The 17,201-nt window shown below is 55.5% G+C and overlaps 4 protein-coding genes across 7 annotated transcripts in view; 2 read left to right on the top strand and 2 right to left on the bottom strand.

The window, feature by feature from the left end:
* COL11A2 (collagen type XI alpha 2 chain) overlaps positions 1 to 2,377 on the bottom strand; it is a 29,589-nt gene extending 27,212 nt beyond the window's left edge. The window contains exon 1 of the mRNA XM_049875152.1: positions 2,285 to 2,377. Coding sequence (XP_049731109.1) covers positions 2,285 to 2,366 — 82 coding nt within the window. The 5' untranslated portion in view covers positions 2,367 to 2,377. The remainder of the gene's footprint in view (positions 1 to 2,284) is intronic.
* A 1,291-nt stretch (positions 2,378 to 3,668) lies between these two features.
* Positions 3,669 to 10,481, bottom strand: RXRB (retinoid X receptor beta). 2 transcript variants are annotated; one of them, XM_049890014.1, is made up of 10 exons: positions 10,023 to 10,481; positions 9,083 to 9,330; positions 8,437 to 8,593; positions 7,893 to 8,072; positions 6,613 to 6,785; positions 6,069 to 6,198; positions 5,749 to 5,881; positions 5,536 to 5,627; positions 5,079 to 5,184; positions 3,669 to 4,951 (listed from the first exon to the last, which is right to left on the bottom strand). In XM_049890014.1, exons 1-10 carry the CDS (start codon positions 10,252 to 10,254, stop codon positions 4,804 to 4,806), a joined length of 1,599 nt encoding a protein of 532 aa, XP_049745971.1. In that variant the 5' UTR covers positions 10,255 to 10,481; the 3' UTR covers positions 3,669 to 4,803. The 2 variants fall into 2 exon arrangements, with proteins under 2 accessions (XP_049745971.1, XP_049745962.1); XM_049890005.1 differs by having other exon boundaries at positions 5,536 to 5,639.
* Positions 10,482 to 10,552: 71 nt separating this feature from the next.
* Positions 10,553 to 14,184, top strand: SLC39A7 (solute carrier family 39 member 7). Of its 2 annotated transcripts, XM_049890029.1 has the most exons (8): positions 10,553 to 10,706; positions 11,017 to 11,419; positions 11,509 to 11,677; positions 11,838 to 11,891; positions 12,034 to 12,186; positions 12,339 to 12,479; positions 12,696 to 12,892; positions 13,327 to 14,184. In XM_049890029.1, the coding sequence occupies exons 2-8, from the start codon at positions 11,018 to 11,020 to the stop codon at positions 13,597 to 13,599; spliced, it is 1,389 nt and encodes a 462-aa protein (XP_049745986.1). In that variant the 5' UTR covers positions 10,553 to 10,706; position 11,017; the 3' UTR covers positions 13,600 to 14,184. The 2 variants fall into 2 exon arrangements, with proteins under 2 accessions (XP_049745986.1, XP_049745979.1); XM_049890022.1 differs by having other exon boundaries at positions 10,554 to 11,419; positions 13,327 to 14,183.
* A 236-nt stretch (positions 14,185 to 14,420) lies between these two features.
* Positions 14,421 to 16,648, top strand: HSD17B8 (hydroxysteroid 17-beta dehydrogenase 8). Of its 2 annotated transcripts, none has more exons than XM_049890041.1 (9): positions 14,421 to 14,504; positions 14,689 to 14,906; positions 15,005 to 15,121; positions 15,230 to 15,322; positions 15,423 to 15,508; positions 15,622 to 15,706; positions 15,912 to 15,954; positions 16,200 to 16,274; positions 16,465 to 16,648. In XM_049890041.1, the coding sequence occupies exons 1-9, from the start codon at positions 14,459 to 14,461 to the stop codon at positions 16,479 to 16,481; spliced, it is 780 nt and encodes a 259-aa protein (XP_049745998.1). In that variant the 5' UTR covers positions 14,421 to 14,458; the 3' UTR covers positions 16,482 to 16,648. The 2 variants fall into 2 exon arrangements, with proteins under 2 accessions (XP_049745998.1, XP_049746003.1); XM_049890046.1 differs by having other exon boundaries at positions 14,689 to 14,789.
* The last annotated feature ends 553 nt before the right edge of the window (positions 16,649 to 17,201 follow it).

Genomic DNA, 17,201 nt, shown 5'->3' on the forward strand with positions numbered 1-17,201 from the left:
CTTCTAATGTCTCTCTCAACTCTCCATCCTTCTTTTCTCTCTCTCTTAATCTTTGTCCCTGTATCTGTTGGTCTTTGGGTCTCCTTGTTTCTTCTGCTTCCTCCATTTCCCTCACATTCTGTCCATCTTTTTCTTTCCCTGTCTTTCTCCTTCTGTCTCACTCCCTTTCTGTATCTCTCAGTCTCAGGGTCTCTGGCCTCTGTCCCACCTCCAGCACAAACAACATCTGGGTAATCAATCATCCTGCACAAGGAAGGTACAGGGGGGTGGGGGCACCAGGGAGGGAGCAGAGAGGCAGCTCTATGGGGAGGCGGCCTCAAGCTACTATAAATCCTGTGTTTGAGGAAGTGGGGACAATGCTGCCTATGCTGGGGAAGGAGATACAAGAAAGAGCCAGCCCAGGAGCCTGTGCCCCCTGGTTTGGGAGATGGGCTGGGGGGGGGGGTGCTGAAGCTGCCACGCAGAGCCAGAGCAGGTCCAGGGCTCTGAGCCACACATCTGTGGATCCCATCAGAGTCCTTGCCCAAAACCCAGGCAAGCTCCCCACACCTGGAACCTCTACCCTGCCCTGCTACCCTCTCCAGCCCTGTCCACCTAGAATATCAGCTTTCTGAGGCTCAAACTCCCTGAAAGGCAAAAGGCACCTCTCGCTCACTTGCCCCCAGATATACACAGAGCTCACATCATCAGCTCCAGATTGGAAAAATCCCAAAGAGAGTTCCAGCAAAACGTTCATAGAAGCGTGGGGCAGGGCAGGGGCCAGAGCAATCAGGAAAGCAGAGCTGGGTGGGGTGGGTGAGGTGAGGTGGGCAGGCAGAGAAAAGGCCCTTTGAGTCCAGGAGCTGGGAAACCACGGACTTGCCCCCCCCAGCCCCCGCCCAAGCCCGGCCCCCACGTGTGGCTGCTCCGCAAACACTGACACACAAGGGCCGCTTTGAGAAACAGGGAGTGAGTGAGACAGAGACACAGAGACTCACAGAGACCCCAGGCCAAGGAGACCTCAGAAGGCCCCCACCCTCCACCAAACCCCGGGAAAGTACAGCTTGGTCCTATAGACGGCCTACCGGCAGGTCTGCCCACAACCTTCCCACCTCAAGCCACATACCTGCCTCACTTCCCCCCTCCCCCTGGCCTCCCTATATCTGCCTTACAAACTCCCTACTGGGAGCCCCATCACCCCCACCACTTTACCTCTGGCCCCAAATATGCCTCATTCTTTAATCTTACGAATTCCACTGTGACCCATTTCCCTATAGAGTCCCACCTCCACTCATCCAGTCCCAAAATAAGAGACAGAATCATCTCAGCCATTCCCCTGTCTCCATGCCAATGGGTCTCCTTCCCCAAGAAAGTCTCTGAGAGTCTACAGACATCATACACTTCAATTTCCTGTCTCTGGGTCTCACACTCCTCTCATCTTGAAAGCTCTTTATGTAATCAAATCTAACTCCTTCATGCTGCCATTCAGACTATTTTCTCTCCAGAGGGAGGAGAAGAAATGAATAGTCAAGTTATATGCAAATCAGCCCCCAGTGTTTCCAGAGTTGGGGGCTTGCTCAGGCCTGCCCAGGATCCAGGTGCTTTCAGTCCCCACCTCTCTGACACCAAATCCCTTCTCCTATGAGCCAGAATTTCTGGGTCTTGGGAAAAAGGAGGAAAAGATTGGGGTTGTGGACACCAGGTCCTAGGGGAGCCCGGCTGGCCAGAGGGGGAGGGGCAGGTCAGGAATGCTAAGAGTTGGCTCCAGCCTCAGACACCTGATCCCAGCCTGTCCAGCGGCCGTCCTGTTGGCAGCCGGCCCCACTGCTCCCCAGAGCCAGCCGCGTGGCAGCATCGAGGGCACAAGGAGGGGGAGGGAGACGCAGGCGGAGAAGCCAACCGGACAGACAGTTGAGGTGTACCTTTTTTCCCAACTTACTAGTCTCTACTCTGACCCAATGACACCTCACTTGCCCCAAAGATATAGATTCAGAGCCCAGAAACAGACAACCCACACACCTTACCCATCACCACTGATACCTACCACTTCCACCCCCATCCCAGCACCGGGCTGGACCAGACTGGCCCTGGCCATCTTCAGCTCTCCATGAGGACCAAGCATCCAGCCCCACTCAAGGCTCTCTCTAAGGTGGTCCTCTACCTTTCAGCCTTACCTGCCCTTCCCATGTCACCTCAGGGATAGCCGGGACCCTTGACGCCCCTTCTCAACCCTGAGCATCAGGTGTCTCCTCCCCAGAGTCCGGGAGCTTGCCTCCAACAACCTGGCCTGAGTCCGGACTCTTACCTGCACAGGCTGGGGCCGTGCTCAGCCCCAGAACCAGCGGTACCAGCAGGAGGAGACGATGGCATTGGCTACACCGCTCCATAGCTGGACGCCCCGAGGCCGACAGGACAGACCCGGCTGGGCGCCTCGGACACCAGGGTCTCTGGGTGATCAGAGGCTATCGGGCAGGACAGCTCTCAGCGGCCCAGCTCCATGCAGCGAGGCGCCGTCGGGGCTCCGGCGCAGCTCCCTCCTCGGTGGCCGCTGCTACTGTGTGTCCCCGGCCACCCCGGCAGCCCAGAGCCCCCACCTCGCCCCCGCCCCCGGCCCGGCCCCGGCCTCCAGCTGCCCGCCCACTGCCACAGGGGGAAACCCCACCCTCAGTCTCCACCTGGGGCGGGGAGGGGGCGGGGGACGGGAAGAAGAAGCCCTACCTCCCTCGCTGACAGACTGCTCTCCCTACGCACTGCAGGGCCTCAATAGACTGTATCCTCAGATTCTCTTTTCGGGAACCCCAATATCTAATCCCTAGGTCTTCCCTTTTCTAGGACCCTGACGTCCAGTCATAGCCCCGCTACCTCCCCGTTGGAAACTAGCTCCCCTTCAGCATTGGCCTGGGCGGGACTTAGGACACTGTGGGAGAGAAGGCGGGCCTGGGGGTCGTCGCCCCCGCCCCCTGTAATCAGGTCTCCATAATTACTTCCCCTCGCCCCGCCCTGGGTAATTACAGAGCCCGGCCTGGGGCGGGGGTATTTATAGATGAGGCTATAGATAGCGACTGGAAGACCCGCAACACGACGGCTGCGGGGGAGGTGGAGGGGGAGGCATGGGCGCCGAGACCAGAGACTGGGACAAACCGACAAACACTGGCTAATCAGGCTCAAGGTGATGCAAACGGAGAACTAAGTAACGGAGTCCGGGAGCCCCAGGTGGAAATACTGACACTCTGGAGAGATGAAGGGGCAGGCGACGCTAGTTGGGAGGGTTCGGGGAAATAGGGTCACTCAGGGACGTGGGACCGCCTCCAGGCGGTCAGTGCCCTGAGAAGGCCGCCACGCTCGGCGCCCAGTGCGCCCCGACGAACGGGCACCGCGCCGGGTCCGCCCGGAGTCCGCGGCGCGGCCGGAGAGAAGGCTCCAGCGATCCGAGGCGCCGCCGCCCGCTGGCGCTGGGACTGCACAAGCGAACAAGGCGCCTTTGAGAATCAGCCGCCCCCCTTCCCCTCTGGCCGGCCCCGCCCCCAAGCCTGGCACAACCTCCCCCCCCCACAAAGCATGCCTTGTCTCCCCCACCCTGCACCAGCCTCTCGGGCCCCAGGGAACGCATCCGGAGCTCCCTACCGGATACCCCCCAACACCCAGCCCGATGCGGCGCTGTGCCCACCCCCGGTACACAGTCACCCTAGTCCAGAAAAGCAGCGATTTTAATTTGAAAGCAATTTTATGTGTGTGTGAAAGAGAGGTGAAATGAAACCCAAAGGGAAGAGCTGCAGGGTACAAATCATGCAGCCCCAGCAGCCCATCTCTGCAGGCTGACCACCTCCCCTCAATTCTCAAACCAGGGTCCTGTATCCCCACCCTACATGTATGCCCAGGGTTGGGGGTAGCTGTGAAGGCAAGGGCCTGAGGATTACGCCCACCAAACAGTCCTCTGCCCTCCCTGCCCCATCTGAGGCCATCACAGCCCAGGCCCCTTCTCCCCAGTTTAGACAGGATGGGAAGGGGGGGGGTGGGGCATGTTGGGAAGGACAGTGCTTAGAGAGCCCCAGGAAAAGGCCATCTCGGGGCCCTGCATTTCCCAAAAACCCACCCCAACCACTGGCATTTCTTAGTCAACCTGGGGACGTACAGTACTTCTTTGAGTCTAACTGCAAGTCTCTATCTCCAGAGGAAATTAAAAATAGTAGGTCGCCTCCTACATTCCCACCGCCCCTTAACCACCACACCTTATTTTTCAGTCTGACTGCAGAAGGTGAAAGAGAACTCTAGACAGGAGACAGTGACAGGACCCCCTCCCTCTTTCAGAGTGGCCCCAGCTGCTGGGCTTGGGAAAACGAAGGCCTGTCAGAGCCCCACTCCCATGTCCATCAGTTTGGGGGGCCTGCCCCCCAATATCCGTCTCTGGGGGAGCTCCCCATTTCCACTCTTCGGATGAGGAAATAAGTGAGGCAAGATGAGATGGGGGGCAAGGTCCCGGGAGCAGAGCCAATGCTCTGTGCTGGGGAAAGGAGACCAGTCCAGGCAGGAGGTGGGAAATCACCCCAAATGACGGGAGACCCCAATAAATCCAGAGACTCAAGGCCACTGCAGGGAGATCCCCAGCCCTTGCAAGAATCTGGAGTACCCTCTGACTTGAGATATTAAGAAAACTCCTGGGGCGGGGGCGGTATAGACCCCCTTGAAGGTCTCAACTCTGGCCCTGCGCCCCTCAGCCTGCCAAGGGTCTGGGAACTTGGCCCCTCCCTACCCTGCCCCAGGGCTTGGAGTCTCGCTCAGATGTGCACTCCTCAAGTGTGAAGAGCACTATGTCTGGGTCCGGGCTCAGGCCAGCTGGTGGGGAGCCTCAAGCATCTCCATGAGGAAGGTATCAATGGGGGTGTCACCAATGAGCTTGAAGAAAAACAGATGCTCTAGACACTTGAGGCCAATGGACCGGAGGGCAGGAAGACGTAGCAGCAGCTTGGCAAACCTGAGGTGGGGGTGGTAGAAGGAGATGAGAGCTAGAACCACATGGGCCCTGAATACCCCTCATGGCACCCCCAACCTCATGGGAACCTCTATCCCCACAATCCCTTACCCCCACAGCCTCATCTCACCGTCCCTGCTGCTCAGGGTACTTCTGTTTGCAGTAGGTCTCCAGTGACGCATATACTTTCTCCCGCAGGACCTCCACCTCGCTGGGGTTGGAGAGGCCCTTGGCATCTGGGATGGCAGGGAAGAGTAGAGGAAGAAGGAAGACAAATCGAATCAGGTCAGACATGGAGATATGGCCAACAGATCTCTTTTGGTCCCCACCTACTTGCCCTTCTCTTGCCAAAGGAAGCAGGGCTTCAAGTCTCTTAGATGCTCAACAGATGGGGGCCCACTGGGTTTTTGGAATGGGGTTGAAAATGGGATGTATCAGTGGATGTGGGCTCTTAACGGTCAGTGGGGAGATTTCCAGGTTGAGGGTCTTACTGACAGGGGGATAGCTGGGTAACTTAGGAGTCTCCAGAGAAGAGGAGGCTCCAAGGTTGCTTTGGTCTTAAAAGACAAGGGTAATCCACCTCTTACCTGGATTGAAGAGAATGATTGCCCTCAGGCAGCCAAGCTCTGTCTTGTCCATCCTCATGTCACGCATTTTGGACACTAGCTCTGTCAGCACCCTGGAGAGGGACCTGCAGGTCACTCAAAGGTCACAGCTCAGCCAGCCTTGGACACGGACCAGCCTATAGCCCCACCCCCTTCTACCTACAGGCCAGGCCAGCCTAGCCGAGGGCCACTGACCGATCAAAGATGGCTCCCACGCCTGCAGAATGGGCTGAATTGCGGTGCACATGAAGACCTGTGGCAAGGAGGATGCCATCTCGGACATCAATGGATCGATGGGAGAAGGAGGCAATGAGGAGCTCGTTCCACCCTGGGTGAGGGGCAGCAAGGGGCAGGAGCCAGAGATCAGGCCATAGAATTCAAAGCAGAGCAGAAGAGAAGACAAAGTCAATGAACTAGGTTCCCTGAGTATACAAGGTAAGGCCACTGGGGTCACTGACAATCAAGAGGTGCAGAAGGTGACAAGTGTCAAGTCAAAGGGATCCAACGTCACTGACCTGCCCGTAGCAAAATGACCTGGTCATCCAGAGGCAAGGAGGAAAAGTGTGGAATCCTCTTCGCCCACTCAACAAGCGTGAAGAGCTGTTTGTCAGCTGCCTGACAGATGTTTGTCACAGGGTCATTTGGCTGCAGGAGACAGGAAAGTAGGAGCTATGAAAGGTTTGGAGGTGTACCGGGAGCCCCTGCTATAAGAGTATTTTGACACCCCCTCCTTATACTGCAGTCTTCCTTCAAATCCCATCTGAACCAATCCCTGCAAGCTGGGCTTCTCTTCCAGAATCTGCGTAAGCAATTATTTATTTGAGACTTGCCTGTGGTTCGGCCAGTGGGTTGTTTTGGGGTTGAGGACAGAGGGAACTATCACACCCACCTCAGATGTTTGAGAGACCTTGTCTGGCAGCACTTCCAGTCCCAGGCAGTGTTAGAGGGTTGCGAGGGGGAGGGAAGAGGGGGAAGAGGAAGGGAGAGATAGGACAGACCTAAACTCCCTCCCTGAACCCCTCCCATCAGGAAGAACAGTGAATTGAAGCCATCACTCACACTGCTGCCACTACCCCCAGTTCCCCCAGGACCCTCAACGCCCTGGTCACTCTTCTGTTCCACAGCAAGCTCTGCCTCCAGGATCCTCTCCACAGGCATCTCCTCGGGGGCTCCCCCAGCCCCCTCTCCGTCCCCATCCTTGTCCTTCCCCCGCTGACGCTCCTCCTGTACCGCTGAGAGGGGGGAAGAAAAAGTGGACAGTCAGCAGCCAGTCATGAGGGTTCAAAAATGTTCTTAAGGCCTTATCAGGGTCTTATAGTCCTTAGAAAATATCTATAGAAATCGGAGAAGTCACTAGAAATGGTAGACTGAGACAGTCTGGAAGCAAGAGTGGATAAATTAGACAAAAAGGAGAAAAGAGAAGAGTAAAGGAATCAGGAAGAAAAGTAAAGCAAGCATTTAAACGAAAGGCCTATTACATGCTCAGAAATGAGCCAAGCACTTTTAATGTTCACTCAATCATCACGCCAACCGTGTGAACTATTTTTCCCATCTTTTAAAGACGAAGAATTTGGGGCTTGGAGAAGTTAAATAACTTGCCCAAGTTCACACAAGTGTGCCTGATTGCAAACCTTGTGCTCTTCTGACTCAACAAAGAGGCCATAAAAGAAGCACTGGCCTGGCCTTCAGGGATGTGGGCTCTGATCCCAGCTCTGCCACTCTTTTGTTGCATGGCCTTGGGAAAGTCACTTTACTTGCCACGCCTCATGCTCATCTTCTCTAATGTAAGATTTAAGAAAGATATTTTCTAAAGTACCTCTTTTAGACTTCCACAAATCAGACATAAGACAAGACGGAAAAAAAGTAAGCCCTGAGACTCTTCAGTAATACGTCTAGCTTAAGATGGTAGAAGCCCACAGGTTAAAGGAGAGACCGCAGACAACAGATAGACAGAAACCACAGGAGAAGCATCAGATAAAAGAGAAAAAAGACTATTCTCGTTAGACAAATGGAGATAGAGACCCATCATAGGAAAGGAAAAGTTATCCCACCCGTGGATCGAACTAGGGAGGGCTCACAGGAACTGGCCAGAGAGGCAGAACCATTAACAAGGAAACTAGAGAGACCAGATCAAGGAACCAGAGAGAAGAGCTCACGAGGAGGAGAGCGAGAAATCAAATATTGCCCTCTGGAGGAGAGAGAAAACAGTCCAGCCTTCCTGACAGTTAAATGGTCTGTGGTGTACTTCAGTCTTCCCTCTACTTCCTCCTCTGCCACGGGGTTGGGTGGGAGAGGAAGAGCCTATGGGCTGGGAAGCCTGGATGGGGTCAGCCCCTTACCCTCCCTCTTCATGCCTGTAGCCAGGCACTTCTGATAGCGGCAGTACTGACAGCGGTTCCGCTGGCGCTTGTCCACTGTGCAGTCCTTGTTGTCCCGGCACGAGTAGGTCAGGTCCTTACGGATGGTGCGCTTGAAGAAGCCCTTGCAACCCTCACAGCTGTACACCCCATAGTGTTTGCCTACCAGGGAGAGAGAGATAGCAATAAGAGCACTGCATGGAGAATTTCTCACCATCAAATTTCTTGCCAACCACCCCAGGCAAAGCTTTGTTCGAGTCTGCCCTATATTTGCCAAACAGAGATGGGGAACCAGGGGAGGGATGATCCAGTTCTGCTCTCCCTCACTGTTCTGAAACCTTGCCCCAGCTCTCTTCCCTCCCACAGCCTATCCCACATTTTAGCTTCAGATTCCTTAGCTCTCACCAGGCCTTCCCCAGCTCACTTACTCTGACCTGATCTCATAGCCCCTGGGAACCCCACAGGCAATGGGAAGTGGCCCAGACACTCTCTTTCCTCCTCTCTGCTGGTCCTGTGAGCCCCATACCTGAGCTTCTGTCCCCGCAGATTGCACACAGACGTTTGCCAGCCCCAGGGCCACCTGGAGGGGGTGGACAGTGCAGGCCCCGGACCCCTAAGACTGGTGGCTTCACATCTTCAGGGGGGCCAGACCCACCCCCAGGGAGCGACACTGTTGAGTTAATCTGGGATGAGGGAAATAGGGAAGTCACAGGGAGACTCACTGGGAAGGAGACTCTCATAAGTGATGGGAATCATTCCCTCCCACCTGGGTAGGGCCTGCATTGCAAATTCCAGAGGGCACTGTTTACACTGCAGTCTATGTGAGGGTCACTCTTGGAGCACAGTCCTGAAGAGAATACACATAAACAGTGTTCCCTGAAACTGTGCAACACAGTGGCCCTGAAGGACATGTATCTTGGAAGGACAGATGGGACCAAGCAGGCAGAAAATCACTGATCGATGAAAGGAATATCAAGAATGCCAGAGTTCTTTTACCAGGCCAGGGAGAAAGCATGCACTGAAAGCTCTATCACCTCAGGAAGGGGAAGGGGGTGTCTCAGAAGAACCACAGGCCTACTAGGATAAGAGGACTAGAAGGTCAGTGGGCTGTAAGAAAGTTCACACAAGGATCTGGGGTCACAAAGAAATGTAAGCAGGTCAGGACCTCTCACCTGGGGGCTGCTCACAGGCCCGGAGAATCCTGGGGGAGCTGGAGGGGGCAGACCGGGAGACCCCATGGAAGAGCTGATGACTGGGAAGGGGGATCCCAGTGGAGGTGGTGGCAGCGGGGGTTGGGGTGGAGCCCCAGTGCCTCCAAGGGATGGGGCTGCTGAAGGGGGCAGGGGTGGCCCAGGAGGAGAAGGAGGAGGGGCTCCGTGGGGAAGGGGATTTGGGGAGGAGCTGTCTGGGCTTCGAGAGTCTGAGGAAGCAGTACATACAGGCAGAGACACACAGAAACAGGAGAGACAAAAAGAGAAAATGAGTCTTTGTTCATCCAACTGGAAGCTTTAATTCTCTCTCTAAGCCCCTCCTGCACCCCGCTCCACCCTGTCCCACTAATCACCAAGTCCAGAGACACCCTGTTGTCAAACATTTTAACTCCTAATTGTGGTAATGGGGAGTTGACAAAAGAGATGAGCATATACGTGAGGCAAAATTCCAAACAAGGTATGTGAATGACTACCCAGTCACCCCAAGGTAGACCCATCTCTTGTGGGTGGGGCACCACGTGGGGTGGACCAACCAGTTCCTCCGTTCCCACTTCATAGCCGGATCGTCCAAGTGAAGGAGATAGGCGGAAGAGACCCCTCTCAAGACATGGGAACCGCTTTTACACGTCCAGACCCCTCAAACTCGTGGGGATTCACGTCCTTCCCACGCCAGGGACTTCCAAAGTGCAGGGCCTCAAAGGGCCAAGGCTAGGAGGGCGGAAGCTCCCCCTCCCCGCCCCGCCCCGGGAGGAGGGCGCTAAGGCCCTCGGGAGAGACAGGACGCGTGTTTACAAACAAGGGGGCGGGAGCGCAATGGAAAGAGCGCCGGGGGAGGGTGTGGGGGGAGGGGTTGCAGATAACGCGGCCACTCGCTCGCCTGTCCGCCCGCTAGGACACTCACCCCGCCCGCTGTCGCCCATCCCGTCCCGTCCAGCCTCCCCCGGTTCCGGCTCCGGGGTTTGTTGTTCTCCCGCTGCCGCCGCCGCCGCCGCCGCTGCGGGATCCAGCCAGGGCCGTCGCCGCCGCCACCGGGACGCGACCCCACAATGCATCTCTTTTCGCACCCCCACCGGCCCACACTGCCCTGCGGCATGCCGCTGGGGGAGGAAGGGCGGGCGAGCAGTCCAAGACATGATTCCTGGTTGAGTGTAGGGATACCGGAGAGGTGCCAGGAATTCTCAAAGATTGATCTGGGGACTAGCTGAGCACGAGGAAGCCCCAGAGAAAAAGACTCTCGACCTGACCGGGTCGAATTAAGCGCTTCGCTCTGCTCTGTACCAAAATGACAGCGCCGAAGTGGCAGCCATCTTGGTATAGAGGGGAAGTCTCGGCGCTCGTTCCCGCCCCCTCGGCTAGTTGGAAACGGAGGAGGCGGTCTCATCAGTCCTGTTAGCCCGCCTCGCTCAGCCTCTCCTCAAATAACCTCCACCCTCGCGCATGCTCACCAGGGCGAGGTCGATTCGCCGCTACCGGAGAGCCGTCATCTTGGTAAAGGTATTGGGACGTAGATTTCCTGTTCTCGCGGGAGCTAAAGGCGGGAGTGCCACGTCCGAGCAAACCGGGAAAGCAGAGGATCCCGGAGCCGGTGAGAATTCCCTGCTTTTTCACTACCGTTCTCTCCGGGCCTTTTTCCCCCGCCTAGTGGGTCATAGAGACGAAGGCCCAGAGCGTCCATAATGTGGCGAATCAAAGCCTAGAGCGGCGTCTTAGGGACCCTACATCCGGGAGGGGGTTCGGGATAAAGAGAACGAGTCGTGGGAACAGTGTGGGTGCGGACAGAATGGAATGGAGTGGTCCTTAGACGTGGACGCAGGGTCTGAGCGGAGTAAAGTGGATCCCGCGTAGGTCAAGAGTTGAGAGTCAAGTGAAGTCACTGCCTCTGTCCCTCTGGTCAGCATGATGGCCAGAGGCCTGGGGGCCCCCCCCTGGGTGGTCGTGGGACTGCTGACCTGGGCGGCCTTGGGGCTGCTGGTGGCCGGACACGACCTGCACGACGACCTGCACGAGGACTTCCATGGGCACAGCCACAGGCATTCACATGAGGATTTCCACCACGGACACAGCCATGCCCATGGCCATGGTCACACTCAGGAGAGCATCTGGCATGGGCATACCCACGGTCACGACCATGGACATTCACATGAGGATTTGCACCGTGGCCATAGCCATGGCCACTCCCATGAGAGCTTCTACCACAGAGGACATGGACATGACCATGAGCATAGCCATGGAGGCTATGGGGAGTCTGGGGCTCCAGGCATCAAGCAGGACCTGGACACTGTCACTCTCTGGGCCTATGTGAGTCCCCAGGGGATAGGGGAGAGAGGGGCTGGTTCTGGATTGTTAGGAGATCCAGCACCATTTGACCCCTGCCTCTCCCTCACCAGGCACTTGGGGCCACAGTGCTGATCTCTGCAGCTCCATTTTTTGTCCTCTTCCTTATTCCCGTGGAGTCAAACTCCCCCCGGCATCGCTCTCTACTCCAGATCTTGCTTAGTTTTGCTTCAGGGGGGCTTCTGGGAGATGCCTTTCTGCACCTCATCCCTCATGCCTTAGGTATGTGACCTCTGACTTCTACCTCAAATCATAATATTAATTACTGTTTGGGCAAAAGGGTTCTTTTTTCTTTGTCATCTCTGACATTCTAATATTCTCCAAACATACATGTTATTGGGTCAGTTGTTTCCTCATCTGGCCTTTTTCCTGTTTTCTCCAGAGCCACATTCTCACCACCCTGTGGAGCAGCCAGGACATGGACACTCCCACAGTGGTGAGGAAGGGGCAAACAGGGATGGAGTTGAGATGATGGTTGGGGAAAGTCTGTCCCTCCCTAATCTTTATCTCCTGCATTTGGGGAGGAAGAATCTGAACCCCGTATTTTCTCTTTAACGTTTCAATGCCTATATTCTCAGGCCAGGGCCCCATTCTCTCCGTGGGGCTGTGGGTCCTCAGTGGAATTGTTGCCTTTCTTGTGGTGGAGAAATTCGTAAGACATGTGAAAGGAGGACATGGACATGGACATGCCCATGGTCACACACATGGAAGTCATGGACATGGAAGACAGGGTAAGCCCAAGAATAACTTTCCCAAAAGCCATCTTGTCTGCTTCGGTATTTTCTAGTCTTATGGCTGTTAGGTGGGAGGGGCTTTTTTTTTTTTTGAGAACATGTCAGGAGATCTCTGTTCTCCACTCTTACCAATCCCTTTCTTTCCTCAGAGCGTCCTTCAAAGGAGAAGCAGAACTCAGAGGAAAAAGAAAAGGACACAGCGGGGGTACGGAAGAGGAAAGAAGGGAGTACAGGGCCCAAAGATGGCCCAGTGAGGCTGCAGAACCCTGAAGAGGAAATAGCAGGCTCAGGTGAGGGTCAGGGTTGGCATCAACTTGGGCAAGGGGCATCACTGTAAATCAGTGCACATGGAATATGCACTGTGTGTAACAGCAGGTGTTTGAGAAACACTGAGGGCCTGGGTGTGAAGCAGTGTCTTAGACGAGGTGTGAGAATGGCTGACCATGGCTGGGACTGAGGAAGGTGAATGCCTCTGGCAGGTCCATCTTCCTCTCCTCTTGTCCTAGACCTGCGTGTGTCCGGGTACCTGAATCTGGCTGCTGACTTGGCACACAACTTCACGGATGGTCTGGCAATTGGTGCTTCATTTCGAGGAGGCCGGGGGCTGGGAATCCTGACCACAATGACTGTTCTCCTACATGAAGTGCCCCATGAAGTTGGGGACTTTGCCATCTTGGTCCAGTCTGGCTGCAGCAAAAAGCAGGTTGGTGATGATTGGCACCAGACATGATTGTCCGAAGCCCTGTATCTCTGCTCACCCACCCCAGCCCAAGACTGCCTCCCATTAGTTGCAAACAAGTGGTACTATCATTGATAAGATATTTTTCTAGAAATGAGGGGGAGGAAGTTCTGTTTTTTTGTCCTGTAGCTCAATGTTTCTTAAAACGTAGTCCGTGAGCTGAATGACTTTTGTTCAACCCATCCCCGTACCCCAGTGTACTGAATCGGAATGTCTTTGGAAAGGATCACTGCTCTAACCTCTTTAATCTCTAAGTTTTTTCAGAAAATGGTTATTCTAGGCTCCCTTTTTCTGCCTTAGTTTCCAAAGACATATATTCTGTTTATGTGTACCCATGCTTTACCAGCCATGGTTAAAGCCCTGATATTGTTTCACTGTTTCTCTTTTCTACACACTAGGCAATGCGACTACAGCTGGTGACGGCAATAGGGGCACTGGCAGGCACAGCCTGTGCCCTTCTAACCGAAGGAGGGGCAGTGGGCAGTGAAGTCTCAGGCGGTACAGGTCCTGGCTGGGTGCTGCCATTCACTGCAGGTGGTTTCATCTATGTGGCAACTGTGTCTGTGTTGCCTGAGCTGTTGAGGGAGGCATCGCCACTGCAGTCACTTCTGGAGGTGCTGGGGCTGCTAGGGGGAGTTGTCATGATGGTGTTGATTGCCCACCTCGAGTAAGAGGTGGGATAAATCATCGTCATCCCTGCCTCAAGCCCCTAACTCCACACTCCAGATTAGTGGTCTGTGAAGGCTGGGGGCCCTGGCCAGGGACATCTGCCAAAGGAAGGAGTTGTAGCATAGGGGAGTGGTGACTTTGGCACTAGGACCATCAAGGTTTGGCAGCCTTACAGGGGCTATAGAGGGGAGAAAGAGAGGCCAGAGGGACCATAGTGTTGGGCACCAGCTGACTATGTTGTTGGGATTGTGGGGCTAAATGGGGCTATCAAGAAGGCTGGAAGGGAGTAGGATAATGGCAGCCTACCCAGTGTCCCCTACCCCATCAGTTCTCAGAGGACCAAGCTGCCACACACAGCCTTCTCCAAGGGCCACCTCCCTGTCTCCCACCTGTTGGTGGAGGCTACAGAGAAGACTGGAGCCTTGGACAGAGGAGGTAGCAGAAGCCAGAGATAAACATCAAGCATCAATCGTGTGCCCTGATTCGGGAGTGATTGGGGGGGGGGGGGAGAGTTAGTTGTTAATCTCATGGCCTGATCTTTTTGTTTCTATTTTTTTATATCACTGTGTTGGAATTGAGGGGGAGGGTGGTGACCTGAAATAAAGTCCTCGGATATTCCGCCCCCATATGCAGTCTGTCTTTTTTGCGCGGTGTAGAGTGTGAGGAGTCCTCGTCTCCTGCCTCCCCAGGCCCATCATCGGTGCTGTGTAGCCACGCCCCGCGGTGGGAGGTTTGTGCGCCGGTGGCCGCAGATGGCCTAACGCTGGTGCGTTTTCTATTGGCTCCGGCTTTGATCTCGCCACGCCCCCTCCCTGCTGGGATTGGCTCGGTGCTGTGGTGCCTGCCTTCCCGCAGCCCGCCATGGCGTCTCCGCTCCGGCTCCGCTCTGCGCTGGCCCTGGTCACAGGTTGAGGGGTGTTCTCCCGGGGTGGGTTGGGGTTCCAGAGTGATGTCAGGGGGCGCGCCCTCGGACTACGCGGCTTCTGTGACCTCTAGTTCCTTATCCGAATTTTACTAACTTTGCACCCAGTGACTTCTGATCTCTGTCCACTCCTTTCTTCCTGCTCCCGGCGTGTTTTCTCCCGTCCCAGGTGCGGGCAGCGGCATCGGCCGGGCTATTAGCGTGCGCCTGGCCAGAGAGGGAGCTGCGGTGGCCGCCTGCGACCTAGACGGGGCAGCGGCACAGGAGACGGTGCGGCTGCTGGGCGGGCCGGGAAGCGAGGAGGGGGCGTCTCGGGGGGCCCACGCTGCCTTCCAAACTGACGTGTCTGAGGCTGGGGCTGCTAAGTGCCTGCTAGAACAAGTGCAGGTGAACGCGAAGCGACCTCGCCTGCCTTGAAGCATTGACACTGCCTCCACTGCCCAGCTGTTTGTAGTTTTTTGGTGTATAACCTCCCCCTCCCATAGGCCTGCTTTTCTCGGCCACCATCTGTCGTTGTGTCCTGTGCTGGCATCACCCGGGATGAGTTTCTGTTTCACATGTCTGAGGATGACTGGGACAAAGTTATAGCTGTCAACCTCAAGGTGGTGACCTCTGAACCTGTAACTTCTGGCCTCCCCAACCTGGGGAGGGGGTTGGAGAAGGCTGTCACCCTAGCTGATCCTTTCTCCCTTGTTACCCTCTCCCCCTAGGGTGTCTTTCTAGTCACTCAGGCTGCAGCCCAAGCCCTGGTGTCCAGTGGTTGTCATGGCTCCATCATCAACATCAGTAGCATCATAGGAAAGGTCAGGCTAAACTGAGGAGGTCAGCCAGCCAGGTGGGCATAGAGAGGAGAGCTCCTCCTTGGAACTAATGACTCATCTTACATCTCTGACTTGCCTATAGGTGGGGAATGTAGGACAGACAAACTATGCTGCCTCCAAGGCAGGAGTGATTGGGCTGACCCAGACCATAGCGAGGGAGCTTGGACGGTTGGTCAGACCCTTGTGGTTGTGGGGTCCTTCACTGAGGCATGTGGGGGGCTCTGAGGGAGGGGGTCAGTGTGCAGTCCCCTCCAGAGTCAGCTCTCACTCTCCCTCTACAGACATGGGATTCGCTGTAACTCTGTCCTCCCAGGATTCATTGCAACACCCATGACACAGAAAATGCCACAGAAAGTGCTGGACAAGGTAGGAAGCTGTGGGCAGAATCATTCAGACATAACCTCTCTGGACTTCAGAGAGAATGCTGAGCACAGAGCCTGGCAAATGGTAGGTGCTCAATAAGTGTACAAAAGGATGAATGACAAAAGAAAGGAGGGCCACAAACTTCAGCTCAGTGGACAAAAAGATTCATAAAAGAAACTTCCATCCACATATGAGTGTTTCCTTACAGGTGATTGGAATGATCCCAATGGGACACATGGGGGACCCTGAGGGTGAGCACTGAGTGGGGAGAGGGGCCTGAATGCAAAGACCTCAAGGTTTGTTTTATCTGTTTGAGAGGACCTCACCAGGATTGGGGTGGGGGTGGGTGTGGGTGTGTGTGTGTGTGTGTGTGTGTGTGTGTGTGTGTGTGTGTGTGTGTGTGATGGGGGATGAGGTGTTTTTGGATGGAAGGTGAAAGCTGCTTTGAGTCTATGGGGGTGAACAGGATTCTGCCTTCTCCCCACCATTCCCATAGATGTGGCAGATGAGGTCGCATTTTTGGCATCAGAAGACAGTGGATACATCACAGGGGCCTCAGTGGAAGTCACTGGTATGAGGCTGGTGTGGGGAGGGAAAGGGCAGAGAAGTGGAACTCAGAGGAGATGAGAAAGCAAGTTGGGAGAGTCTGGAGCCACTGGGAGAAGGTTGAGTTTCCTGTAGGCCAGGGACAAAAGTGGGCGCCCCCCAGCCCATTCATCTCGCTGTCATTTCATCTGCCCAAATGTTTCTGTTCCTCCCAGGAGGTCTTTTCATGTAACTGCCTCAAGGACCCTGGACTCTGCTCACTCCCCCACCACCCTGCCCGGCCTCCTGCCGATGAGGACTCTAAGTTCCCAGGCTACAAAAGGGGTGGCAGTGTATGGCTCTGGAATGCTGAATTTGGGAGGCAGGAGTGCTTGTGACCCTAATAAATTCCAAATCCTCTTCCCTGCCACCTCCGGTTCTTCTTGTGTCCAAGCCCTCAGACCCTTCCCCACCTCCCCCTCCTTTCCCTTTCCCAAAGGATTGTTCCTTTTCACTGCCTGGTCTCCCAGGGCAACCCCCGCCGCCGGGTGTGAGAAGAGAGAGTGTGTCACTGTGTATGTGTGACACTCTGGATCTTTTTGGAGGGAGGGGTCTCTGTCCCACCCCCTTCCACTGGTCCTGCAGCCTCAGCCCCCCACCCCAATTCCCTGGGTCTTTATGGTCCCCAAGGGTGATTTGTTCATGGGCCTATCCCAGTGTCCAGTCCGGCCTTGGGAGGGGGTCTTGGAACAGGTGGCCCTCCCCCACCCTTCTCCTTTCTCTGAGTCCCCCCTCTCCTTTCTCTCCACCTTACAATAGCTGCAGCCGGCTTGGGGTCCGATGGGGGGGATTAGGGGAGGGGGCCAGGATTAGGGGAATGGACCAGGCGATGAAAGGAACTGGAGGAGAGCAGAAGGGAGGGGGCTGGGAGGAGGAGGAGGAGGAAGGGGAGGGGGTCGGCGCTAATCGACTC

This window comes from Elephas maximus, chromosome 1 (genome assembly GCF_024166365.1).
Source record: "Elephas maximus indicus isolate mEleMax1 chromosome 1, mEleMax1 primary haplotype, whole genome shotgun sequence".
Taxonomy (NCBI): Eukaryota; Metazoa; Chordata; class Mammalia; order Proboscidea; family Elephantidae; genus Elephas; species Elephas maximus.